The following is a 12,504-nucleotide window of genomic DNA, read 5'->3' as shown; positions in this document are numbered from 1 at the left end:
GGAACCAGTTTTACATGTCATATGATAACGTAAGGCCAACTGTCCAAGGCAGACCTCACAGGTCTTCAAAGATAATTCAAAAGAACCACTGAAGACATGGGTGATGCTAGTGGGTTTTTTTTTTTTTTAATCAGCTGTCTGAAATTAATAGCCCTCTGAATTTACAGTCTTCTTCCTTTCTTAGATTGCAGATCTGGAACATTCAACCCCATCTATAGGCATCTCTGTAATGATGAAAGAGCCCAGGTTTTGAAGCCAGACAAATTCAGGTTCAAATCTTGGCTCTCATGTGTGTTAGCTTTGAATGCGTAGCCATGTTAGTTAATTCCTCTAGTTTCGGGATCTCTCCTCTGTAAAAGTGAGATAACATAAATGCTACAGAGTGACCCTACTGATTAGAAATGATGTGTAAAGCACAAGGGAAGTCCTCGAATTATTATTATTTAATATCTAATATAGAATGCTAAAAGCAGAAATGTTCTGCTTAGGTGAGATCACGTAAAACGGGGTGGGAATAGTCTGTAACAAAGATGATGGTGAATCCACCTGTCCTCTAAGTCACTTAGGTCTCCATACATTTTGGGGAATGGTGACAAATCAGATTTAGTTCATCTACCATATCCATTGCTGTAGCAGACCTACCTTCTATGTCAACAATGACTTAAAAATCCCTTCAAGTTCAGAGTCCTTTCACTTGTGCAGAAAATCATTCACCAAAAGACACCTGATAAAAAGTGGATTCCACTACTCCAAAGATAATCCCTGGGCATGGATGTCACATCACTTACAGCTTTGTTAAGAGAAACCCTTGAAAAGACTCTGGCTGGGGTTCTTCTTTTAGATTAATGTGGTTGAAGTGTTTGCTAACTCCTTGCTCACCTGCAGAGCACTCCAGCTCCAGAGGATCCATCCAAATGGGTTTGTACCATGTCGGGGGCCCAGGACCCTGGTTTCCATGGTGGAACTCCTCAACCTTCAATGCATATCCCATTAAGAGGAAGATTCTGATTCAGAGGAGCTGGGGAGAGGTCTGAGAGTCTAACCTCTACCCATAGGATGCTGTGCTGGTTTCTAGGCCACACTTAAAGCAGGAGGGGCTATAGGTCAGGACAATCAGCGTTCATAAACCAAGGACACAGCCTTCCACCAATTTTAATGCTCAAGAGCAAAACGAAGGCAGCAACTGCCAACTGACTTTGTCTTGAAGAAATGAGCAAATTGTAGAAATAATATAAGTTCAAGCAAATACACACAGAACACCTGGACATCAAGAAAACAAATCTAAAATCAAAACCAAGCTATTAATATTCACAGGGATCCTTACTGGTTCCTCCAGCTGAAAGTATCCTCTCCCATTCTGCAAACTGAAGTTCTTTACTCTTTTCCTTGACATAAAATAATCTTCTTTGCTAGACCTCACAGGCTGTGTCGTTGGTGGCTGCTTAGAGAAAACATGTGCCAAGATGCTGCTAGTATCCCTGAGATAGGGTAAGAGAAATACCACACTGCTTTATGCAATCTGGAAAAGTTAGCAGTAGCAGCATGACAAATAGAATAATCAGGCACCGGTGATGTCTGAAAACCTGACAGAGGTTCTGTAACTGTCACTGATTTATGTGAAGTGTGACCTTTAGGGACTGAACAAACGAGCAAACCATCTCAGGGACACTTTCCATGTGAAATTAGAGGCTTTATACAGCACTGATAGGAAAACAACGTGTCCTAAGAAATACTGTGGTCATGTGGATGAAACACAGGGCTGGAACTAGGCAAACTATCTTGCTGCCAGCACGACCAGGTCATTCACCAGCTGGGTGACCTTGTTCATCCAGTTACTCTCCAAAAGCCTTTATCTGCCACTTGAACACACTCTCATCTAGCTGGTGTTCACCCCCATGTGTGTGGAGAACGCAGCCCTTTCCAAGTCTAAGAAGTGGCTGTTGATTCAACTAAGTAATCATCATTCCATTCCCTTTGCCAAAGCCAGACGGAAAAGCATGAGGATGTAACTGATGGTACTTTTATGCCACTAAACTGAGCAGCCCTGCAGCCACTTTATTTCTGAGCATTTGAGTAGGCAGAACAAGAGTTTTTGCAGCAAAAAGCATGATTGATTCATTGGCTACCACAGAATGAATATTCAAACTTTTCTTTCAAGTCTATCTCTGGAGATTGTCCTGTTACTTTGTACTGCCCAGTAATCATCCTGATATTCCAAACAGTGTTCATTCTCAGACAGTGTGATATGGGCATGTGACCACAGTACCTTTTAAGTTCAGACCACCAATAAACGTTTAGGGTGCTACCTCCTCCATCCACTAAGAGACTGGAAAAGAAGCCAAGGATTCAATGACAACCTTCGCCTCCAAAAGAGCAGGAAACCGAGGTTCCTTCCTTTGGGGATAGAAACCACCTGGGGTGCATCTTAAAATTAGATTCCCTGATTCTGTACTGGCTTAGTTTTAAGGAGCACCCAGGTGGAACCCCATACCATTCCTTTCTTGAATCTCAACCTGGACGTTTGTTTTCACTTAACACAACCACATCATCCACCCACAAACCTCTCCCCACTCGTTTGCCCAGAGATCGTGACAGTGATACACTGTGTCCTAACACAAGGTCAAAAGACAGGCAAGTGCCAAATATTTCTGTGTTGTTGATTGTATTTTCAAAACACAACGCAAGTGCAAAAGCAGCCATTCATCTTCTCCATGCCCCACTGTTTACATCCACAGTCCAACCCACTCTCCTTCAAAAACTTGGAAGCCTTTCCCTTCCACCACGCACGGATTTCAGGGAGGGGTAAACATTCCCAATATCTCGGGGCACACACTCTAGATGCAAATTTGGTTGCCCAGGCCCATAAACACCCAAAGGTTGGCACCAGGGAAAATGCACCCAGCACAAACGCGGCCTCTGGTCCGGGTTCCGCAGCTCGTCTCCAGATCCCTCCTTTGCAGCGCAGCCTCCGGGTCCAGCCAGCGTGCGCAGTGGCGTTGCGGACTCCGCAAGCCCCCGAGGCTTACCTGAAGCACATGGTGAGCTCGCCCGAAGACTTCAGACACGGGTATTTGGTCGTCGCGATTTTGTTTTCGGAGCAGACTTCTCTATGAAAAAGTTGACGAGGAAACGTTGACTGTCAGCAACAGAGCGGAGGGCAGTGCGCGCGCGGGGATTCGCGTCTCTGCGCGCGGGGCAGGCACTGGTCCCCGAGCGCGTATACGGAACGGACTTCAAGGACAGGAATGAGCCAGAGGCGATCAGAACCGACAAAACCCAGCCTCTGACGAAAGCAAAAGCTAAGGAAGCAGGGCAGGGCATGGGACGCGGGACGGAAGGTTTCACAGAGTCGGGACCCACGGATTAGGGGAGCCCAGGCTGGGAGCGCCGAGGCCGCAACTTGGAGCGGAGTTAGAAGTCGCCGGGGCAGCTGAGCACCATGTCAGTGGCCGGAGGAGCGAGGGCCTGCGGATCGCTGCGAAGGCGGGCGGTGGGAGACAGCCTGCACCCCGCCAGCCCAGCGCGCACCATGCAGGAGGACCTCGCCTCCGCTGGGGCTGCTAGCTCTTACCTGTCGCCATCCTCTGGCTCCTCTCGGTAGGTCCACGTGTGTCCCAGCGCCAGGAGCAGCAGCAGCGGACCCAGGCTCCTGCCCAGCTGCCCCCTGGCCGCTCCTCTCCGGCTCGGAGGAAGCGGTGGCACCATCGGGGAAGCTCCTGGCTTCTTCCCGGGGCCCGAGCTCACTCTCTGCCCTGTGCCCCGCTTCTCGGCGGCGGCCACTGCCGCCTTCCCTCTGCCCAACAGGAGGCGCCCGAGAGCAGGGGCGTTTGCACCACCTGCGAGCAGCACAGGGACTCCGGGAGCCTTGGGGCTGGGGGAATCCGGCTAGGAGTCAGGCTTGTAAAGGAGGTGCCTGCGGCGTGGGTCAGGTTCCAGGACCCCCGAGTCCGGGGCGTCTTGTCTCGACGTTCAAGCCCGACTAACAGACTGGCTCGGCTTGGCTAGGGCTGTGCCCTCCCTTCTTCGCTCTTCCTAGTCTGGAAGAGGAGCACAAGGGTGAGGCAGGCGGGCGGTTGTTTGCATTTTGCATCAGGGTCTTACGCCTAGGAGGAGGAGCCGCCGGTTCTCACCCGGGCGAGGGGTGGAGAGGAGAGGGGTTAATGAGCTTCCTTCCTGTTGTCATTGGATTTCTAAACTCTTTCTCCCTTGAGGTCCTACACTGTGCTTTTCCACGGTGCCAGTTATCTTTCTTATTACATGCCGGGGAAGCAGAACTTGAAAGGCTACCTAGGGTCTTTCCAAATCGCACTATTGATAAAATGCAATCCGTCTTCATTAAAATCTGAAAAAAAAAAAAGTCCTCGGGTCCTTTCATTTGTTCATCAACCGTGTCGTGATTTTCCTTATCATTCGAGTTCAAGACGAACAAGGATCTCTCAATTGACTGGTACTGGAAGTTTTAAACTCTAGTGCCCTGAACTCCTTCTGGGCTGGTAGGAGGAAGTGTTTGTTAATCGTGAGTTCTGCCTTGTTTATGGGTAACTAATAAAAAAACAGAGAGGGACCCCAACTGTAATTCACGTTAGTTAGTGCCTTAGCACTTGCACTTCAGTTTTCTGTGCTTTCCAAAGAGAGATTCGTGACAACGGTGTGGACCAGGGAGCCAAAGAAGTAGTGGTAGCCCAAAAGTAAGTTGGAAAAACGACACGTTTCATGCTTAAACTCCAACCTCTGTGTGTTCTGCATCGCAGACCAATAAGTGAGAAGGCCACTTGTTCACAAGCTACAGGTGTGCACATTGTCTTGGTAAGCAGGTGTTTTGAGTTATACAATGTTCTGATCAGCTGAAATTGATCACACATCACATACACGTTCACATTTTTGATAGCAGTGACATCCTCAGTCTTCTATAGAATGCTTTACATTTTTCAAAGGTCTTGCCATTCGTGATTGTATTTGATTCTCACAATATCCCTTGCATGTGTCTCATTGTTAGTTCAGAAACAAATTACTTAGAGGTGGGAGACGATAAGACACTCTTGATATTAAAATATGGTGCTGCTAGTTAACAAAAACAAGTTAGTTTTCAACAGGTAATTCAGAAGCCACTCCAGAACCACGAAGAGAAGAACCTAAGAGTGACCATCAGAAAAAAATTCTGGATTCAAACCCAAGCAGTGGTTTTCTGGGCAGTTTACCTGTCTGAAACTCCATTTTCTAATCTGTAAAGTGGAGGGGGGGTGTCCCTCATAAATTTCTATAAGTGTTAAACTGAAGTTATGCACATAAAGCACTTTTTTGCGCAGTGCCTGGCGTATGTCAAGGGCTCAGTAGACATTGACTCATTATTTTTAACATAAACTATTGCATTGCATGGAAATTTGGGTTTTAGGTTTCTAGCTTTTTGATTTCTAGATACATTGGAGTCTATTTCACAGCTGTTTGGGTTCCTAAAGAGAGACCTCACTAAACACATGAAAAATGAACCCATCCTGGAGTTTATAAAAATTGAATCACTTTAAATTGTGCCATAAAAGTGTTTGATTCCCATCTTGGAGCGAAGCTGACATCCTGCAGGCAGGAGGTTCTATTTTGGGTTTTTTTTTTTTTTTTTGTCTTACCAATTCTTCTATTTTGATAACTTGCTACCTTTTCTTTCCTCATTTTGTTTTTTAATGTGAAATTATGGATGTTAGTTCTACAAACTATGGATTGTGTTATAGGATATTTGTTGTTGGCTTCATCACATAGTACTTGCTAAATCATGTGTGTGGACACCACAAAATGAGAACAGCAGCCAGGTGTGGCAGTGCATGCCTGTCATCCCAGCACTTGGGAGGCTGAGGAAGAGGACTGAGAGCTGGAGACCAGCCTGGAGTACAAAACAAGATTCTGTCTCAAAAAAAAAAAAGTAAAAACCTGAAAGCAGAGGCATGTCCAGTGTACATAATTGTGTGATACAAAACTGGTGTCAGCGCCTTCTTTGCCTCATTCTTAGCTTTGGTCCCCATGATGACCATCTATGAGCATGAGGGAGGGGCTAAAGAAGGTGCCAGGCCCAGCAAACAACTCAGATTGCCTGAGGAGGAATCTCGTGTGTGTGTGTGTGTGTGTGTGTGTATTCAGAGCATTTCTGCAAGAGGTGAGCTGCAACTGAGACCTCTAAAAACCTTTGCCTGTAGGCCTGGAATTTCAGCCTATAGACAGCTAGTTGTGTTGGGCTTGGGGATCTGGACTGAAGAACAGAGCCAATCAGAAAGACCTGTGGATGGCCATGTATGGATATCAGGGTCTGAAAAGTTAAACAGTCCTGCAAAAGGCACGTGTGCACTTACTCAGGCTGCAACCTGCATGGGAGATGCCAGTTCTAAGCTGTGATAGGAAACTCAGGCTTTTCTTTCCTCAGACCCTGCACCAACTCCAGGCCTGCCTCCCTTGATCTGCCCCAGCCTCTAGTCTGTGAACAGCTGGCATGAGAGAATTTGCCCCTTGCCTCTTTAATAGGAGTGTTGCAAAGATTAATGATTGAGACCTAAATGTTCCTGGGGGAGGCTCTGTGTGGTTACTTCTTTTCAGCATACCACTCAGCAGTGTTTTCCATATAGATCTGACAGCTACCCTGAAACAAACCAGAGAGTGCAGTTATACAACTTATTGTGTCCTAGGGGCTTGGGGTTGAGCCCCTGTTCTTGAGTGTAGTCTGTGCTACAGGGTACATCCCCAGTGGAGCGGGTATTGTTAAACAGTATGCTAAATGTTGCCTGGGGGCAGATGAGATGGGCTGGCTGGAGAAAAGGGAGGCCAGCTTTCAATAGTAAAGGGAAAGGGAAAAGGAAATACTAGGCTACAAAGCACAGCATGACCTCTAAACATAGCCAACATAGTTTTAAGGGACCCTATAACATCTTATTTGGAAAGATCAACCTCGAATTAGAAAAGAGATAGGTTAAAAACATGATTTCAGATCACCACCAATTCAGATGATTATTTGTTGTTTAATTTTTTCCTTTAAGAAGACTTGTAGTGGTTCATAAAAATGTGCTATTTTTATTGTGTGTGTGTGTGTGTGTGTGTGTGTGTGTGTGTGTGTAGTAAAGCAATTATAGCAAAGGCAAAATCATGAATCAGGGAAGAGGGGATAAAGGAGAGAGGTAGAGGGGGTAAATTCATGTATGGTACATGAATTTGATGCATTGTAGGAACCCGGGTAAATGCCACAATGTACCCATATCCATCACAACAGTAAAGAAAAAAAAAAGCAAAATCAGTATTGAATAAAAAAGCTGAAGGAATGTTAATTGACTGGACTACATAGGCAGAAAGTCCTGTGCTATCTATATTTGAAACAGATCACAAATTCGATCTCAGATCCTCCCAGTTCTGTTCAGGATAATTACATGGTGAGTTACAAGAGTCAAGGTAACTGTAAAGGAAAAGACCTATCAGTTGCTTTGTTAAAATGACAGATTTTTTCCTGCTGGTCTCCCTGAAATGTAGCAACAGTCACTTACCTGTAAGATGAGGACTCTTTAAAGAAACAAGCCTAACCATCTTCGTGCTGTGCTATGAGTGATCAACCTAAGATAAGCTGTCCCTAGAATAAGCAGGTTGCCCTGACAGCTTTCTTTGGGTTTCGGTTTTGATTGACATATAGCCAGCTCTGTTTAGAGAATTAGGGTTACATCTTGAAAGTTTTGAAGTATGCCTGTCTCCAAGCCCTTGTGAGGGAATGCTTGAGGCAAGAGCCAAATGTTTTTAATGCAGTAAATGAGTTTTAAAGCCCTGGTTTTGCATTGTGTACATTATGTCTATATTAATCCAGTCTTAGTTGTAACTTACTTAAGTTCTGAAAGTTTATCGAAGCTGTGGGTCTCTGGAATTTTCTCCCAAGACAGGAAGAAATGTCTGATTCCTGTGTCTGATTTCTGATGGAATCATGTAATTTTTACCCAATGTAGTAAAATTTTAAAAGATCAGTTAGACCACTAAAAAAAATAATACGTACACAGCACAAAAAGAAAAACTACTTGCTCCATGGTTGCATATCTCAAGAATATTAAGAAAAATTAGTCACATGATTTGGGTGTCTTTTGTTCTTCCACATTCTAAAACACACACACAAACATGCATGCACATAAAACTGAGTCCCAGTCTAGGAGTCCTTGGTTTCTTTTAAAGGAAGGATCTTGTTATAACAATAGCAGTCAGCGGCTTCCTTGGTCAATCAGAGCTGAGATGAAAACTAGGATTTGGGGCTGGAGAAGTTCTAAAACCACATGGTTCTGTGGCTCCTTTTGCCGCTAATGGGGGCTGCAGAATATGCAGAGCTGGGATGGCCTCTTCTCTTGCAGTCCTCACAATCATGAACAAGGAAAGATAAGAGGCCAACAGCAGAGGTGGGGCTGATGGCCCATGCTCTCATCTAGAAAATGGCTTTAGAATTATCTCAGGATTTGTGAGCTGATCCTCTGAGTCTCTGTCATTCCAACACCAACAATGTCTCTCTGCTTTATTTTGTATAAAGTTAACCCTGCTTATATCTCTGAGAGAGAAAGAGTTATTTGATACTTATTGAGACCTGGGAGACTCAGCTCAACAATATGGTGTCCAGCAAGTACAAGACTTTAAAGTTTTCTGATCTGAACCAAGGAATCTTTTTTTTTTTTTTTTTGGTGGAACTGGTAACTGGTGATCAAATCCAGGGCCATGCTAGGCAAGCATTCTGCCTGTGAGCTACATTCTCAGCCCACCAAGTTATCTTTTATGATAGAATAAATATAACTATAGTATCTATGTCAGCACTGCATGTGTGCTTACTACAAAGTAAAAATACTTCCTACTGAATATGAAGTTGACCTTACTTCTCTTTTTTAAAAACTTGGCTTAGAGAAATAGAATTGGAAAGTAAGAAGAACCTAGCCCTAAAAATCAGATTTACAAAGGTTGGAAATTCAGTTCTATTACCTAATGCCTCTGTGACCCTAATCAGCTTGCTTCGTCCTCCTGGGTCTCACTTTATCCATAAAGAGAAATAATAATAATCCATCTCACAGAGTTGTTGAAAAGAGTAAATGAGGTACATAACAAGCCTGTCACATTAGTGATTATAAATGACACCTAATCTTATTTTAATTGTTTTTTCTCAATTATCTTTATTTTTGGATGCAGCTATTCTAGATCATCTATTCTGTCTCATCTGACTTGGCCAAATGGATGTTAGAATTAGAGGCACCCTGTCACAGAACAGCCTAATCTAAGTAGCAGCATTGACATTGAGGTCATTGACGTTGTGCTTTGTCAGAGGCTAGGGAATGATGAAGGCCCCTGAGTGAGTCGACTACAGTAGTGATCTCTAGAAATAAAATGGAAAGTAGCTATGCTTCTGAGCACTGTCTGATTTTTTTGCATATTTTAAATCAAACTGGGCTTCAAATATGTTCATGGAGGTGGCCACTTAAATATCTCTGTGACCAATTCTAGATGATATACTTTTCAAATCTACCCAGCTATGACATTGTGTTGCTTTCTGTTGAGTCTTTTCAAGGAGTGGCAAAGTATTGACCCCAGGGCACCGTGCATGCCAGGTGCTTGCTCTACCACTGGGCAACACCCCAGCTGCTGAGCCTTTCTATTTGGCTTACATGGGGATTTTACAACAAGAGTACAGGGCCCTGAGTAAGGAGCCCATAGTCTTCCATCAGAACATTTAGAAATAAAGAAAAAACACAGTCCATATTGTGCAGAACAATCTTAGAGTTCACAGTAAAGGTTATTAGATCCTAGTAGTACACTAGTCTGCCTCATACATAGATTGATTGCACACAGTTTTGACTAAGCATGGTCAATAAATAAAAATCAAAAGAAATTTCAAGACCAAAAATTTTAAATTTCTGTACATGCATCACACAGCTCAGTTGATGTTAGAGAAACTCAATCCCACACTATGGTTAGTTTGTTTGACTCTTTATGTGGTCTGCTAAGTGTTCCCTTGCCCTTAATCTTATGAAAATCTGCCTCCCAAAAAGCAAATGATGCCCAAAAAGCAAGGCAAAATTAATATGCTTAATTGAAGTGATAAGGTAAAAATTTGAGATTTGTTGAAAGGTGGGCATGACTTTAGGGAAAGTTGCATGGCATTATGGGAAAAAATGAATCTAACAACTGCAGTACAGAATTGAACTCTATGCATCTTGGACATTTGCGGGTTTTCCTTCATGGTGGTCTCCTTGGAACCATATACCCACAGGAGGGTACGTGGATGCTTGTTCATGACATAGTGCCAAGAAAGCTACATTATTGCAAGCTTTTAATGGATGAGGATAATTCCCCAAGAATTTGACACAAAGGATAGTAACAACAAATATTTACTGAGGACTTGCCACATTGAGACATTGTTCTAAACACTTTACAGGTGCTACCTCATTTAATCCTTATTGCAATCTTCTGTCACTGAATCCATTATTTCCTGAATTGTAGGGTGAGGAAACTGAGGCAGTGGTCTTAATTAAATGCCTGAGGCATAGAGTTATAAAGGCCATTTTGGTCGTCCCCTACCCCCCACCCCCATCCCATGCTCTAAATCCTACCTTGGACTGCCCTACTTAGAAGTGAGCATCAGGGTAGTTTTCCCCTGTATTCCCCCAGGTACAAATGGAAACAGGGAAGGCCCAAGGCCCACACAGGACCAAAAGTCCTGAGAATCTGTTGTTCGTGCCCAGGTCACCATCCTCCATCTGCAGCTCCGTGTCAACCAGCCTCCATTAGGTTCTCGCCTGTGTCTCTTAGATGACCTCTCTTTGTAATGAAGCTGAGCTATATCCCTTGGACCAGTCCTCCTGGGGACAGCATTCTGCTGATTGATGTGGGAATGCTGACATGCTCTTGGAGTTCTGGTGCTTTGGCAATTGATCTTTCCAGTCCCTGGACCTGAAAGAGATCTTTACCAGATCTAGAACTCTCATGAAGCTGGGAGATTATGAAACAACAAGGGAGTTTTTTTTTTTTTTTGCAGTCACCACAAAGAAATATCTAGACAAAATACTCTTGTGGAACCACCTTTTGTTTAGAAACTGATTCTTTGTAATCCAAAAAGAATACAGTAAGCAAGCACAGTCAAGGTTTGCTGCAGATGGTTGGAAGAGCTTTGAATTTCTCTCTGTCTTCCCCATCCCCAACCCTGGCCCCGCATCAGCACACATCCCCAGCTCTCGGGCCATGGCCAGTCTGCAGTGGACAACTTCAGATCACCATGGTTTTGCGTTCTCCAGTCCTAATCCTTACCAATAATGCAGAACCCCAAAGGAATGCCAGATAAAATAAGCAGACTGGGTTCATTTCACTTAATTGGCATGCATCCCTTTCTTGTTTGTGGTGGATTAGGGTAATTGTTTATCTCTTTTCTACTTGATCAGTGATGTTTAGACCCAAGGGTCTCTTAGAGATGTTTACTTGGTTTGAAATCTCTGATGAAAGTCACGATCATTAATCAGAGAGCAAGTTGAGCCCTTTGGAAGCTTTGCTCAGTTCCAATATTTATCTGTAGTATAATTATAATTAGCCTGAATGTTGTATACAGGCAAAATTGACATGCATTTGGCTCTTACATCTTCCCGTCCTGAGAGAAGACTAATGGGCCCTGATCCTGCTTGTCAGTAACCCAACATTGAACCCTCCAAGAGAGCCATTCTAAGTCAATTCCATCTCAGGCTGGCATCATCTCTTGGACAGTGGTCCCCAGTGTCCTTCTGGGTCCTTTTCTCTCTGATATGCTTTCTGCTTGTCTCCCTCATTAGTCACCTTGCTGTCATTCCTCCTGAGGGCAGATGCTCTCACCTTCTAGCTTCCAGCCTTCCTGTGTCTCTCTGTTGTTTTCTTTCTGCTCCTCTGCTCTTCTGCAAAATATGTCCTGTCCCCTTCCTCAATGTGGATTCTTTGTTTACCAATGGGGGGACAGTTTTGTTACCAGTGGAGATTTAGCAATGTCTGGAGATAGAACAGGGTGGTGGAATTGCCTTCACTATGGGCATCCAGTGTGCAGAGGCCAGAATGTTGATAGTCATTCTATCTCCATCGTGCACGGTGCTGCCCCTCCCCGTGCTTCTCCTGGCACAAGGAATCAGTCATCTGGTTCGAGATGTCAGAGGAGCTGGGCTGAAAAGCCCTATTCTAAGGAGCTAGTTGTCCACCTGTGCACTCAACTTTAAAGTTTTTATTCCCTTGAGGCCAAGCTTGCCCTTTCTCTCAGCTCCTATCTACTGGTTATTGGGCTCCCTTGCACATGTTCATCTTCATGACTCAGTCTCCCCCCTCAGGCCTTTATGCCTGGTCGATCTCCTCTCTGAGGTTCCTCCCGCTTTTTTTTTGCCTTTGTTTTCCCAGCTTGGTTCAGCAGCCCCCTTATCTTTCAGCTGTCCTGGAGTGACCCCAGGAGCTGTGAAAATATTTTTCTTAGAATTCTGTTTATTTTTTATGCTTTTACAAATCCAAAGCAGCCGTTAAACTCCA

The 12,504-nt window shown here is 44.3% G+C and overlaps 1 protein-coding gene across 2 annotated transcripts in view; it reads right to left on the bottom strand.

The window, feature by feature from the left end:
* Ccbe1 (collagen and calcium binding EGF domains 1) overlaps nucleotides 1-4,122 on the bottom strand; it is a 235,174-nt gene extending 231,052 nt beyond the window's left edge. Inside the window, exons 1-2 of one of the 2 annotated variants that reach the window (XM_020170555.2) lie at nucleotides 3,572-4,116; nucleotides 3,027-3,107 (exon numbers count right to left, since the gene is read on the bottom strand). In XM_020170555.2, the coding sequence (XP_020026144.2) occupies nucleotides 3,027-3,107; nucleotides 3,572-3,705 (215 nt within the window). In that variant the 5' untranslated portion in view covers nucleotides 3,706-4,116. Of the gene's footprint in view, nucleotides 1-3,026; nucleotides 3,108-3,571 lie in introns of both variants that reach the window. The other variant, XM_074069699.1, reaches the window with a different exon arrangement.
* Nucleotides 4,123-12,504: the final 8,382 nt, after the last annotated feature.

Source organism: Castor canadensis, chromosome 4, assembly GCF_047511655.1.
Source record: "Castor canadensis chromosome 4, mCasCan1.hap1v2, whole genome shotgun sequence".
Lineage (NCBI taxonomy): Eukaryota > Metazoa > Chordata > Mammalia > Rodentia > Castoridae > Castor > Castor canadensis.
Note: the sequence above shows the minus strand (reverse complement) of the source record. Positions and strands in the feature narration are given on the sequence as shown.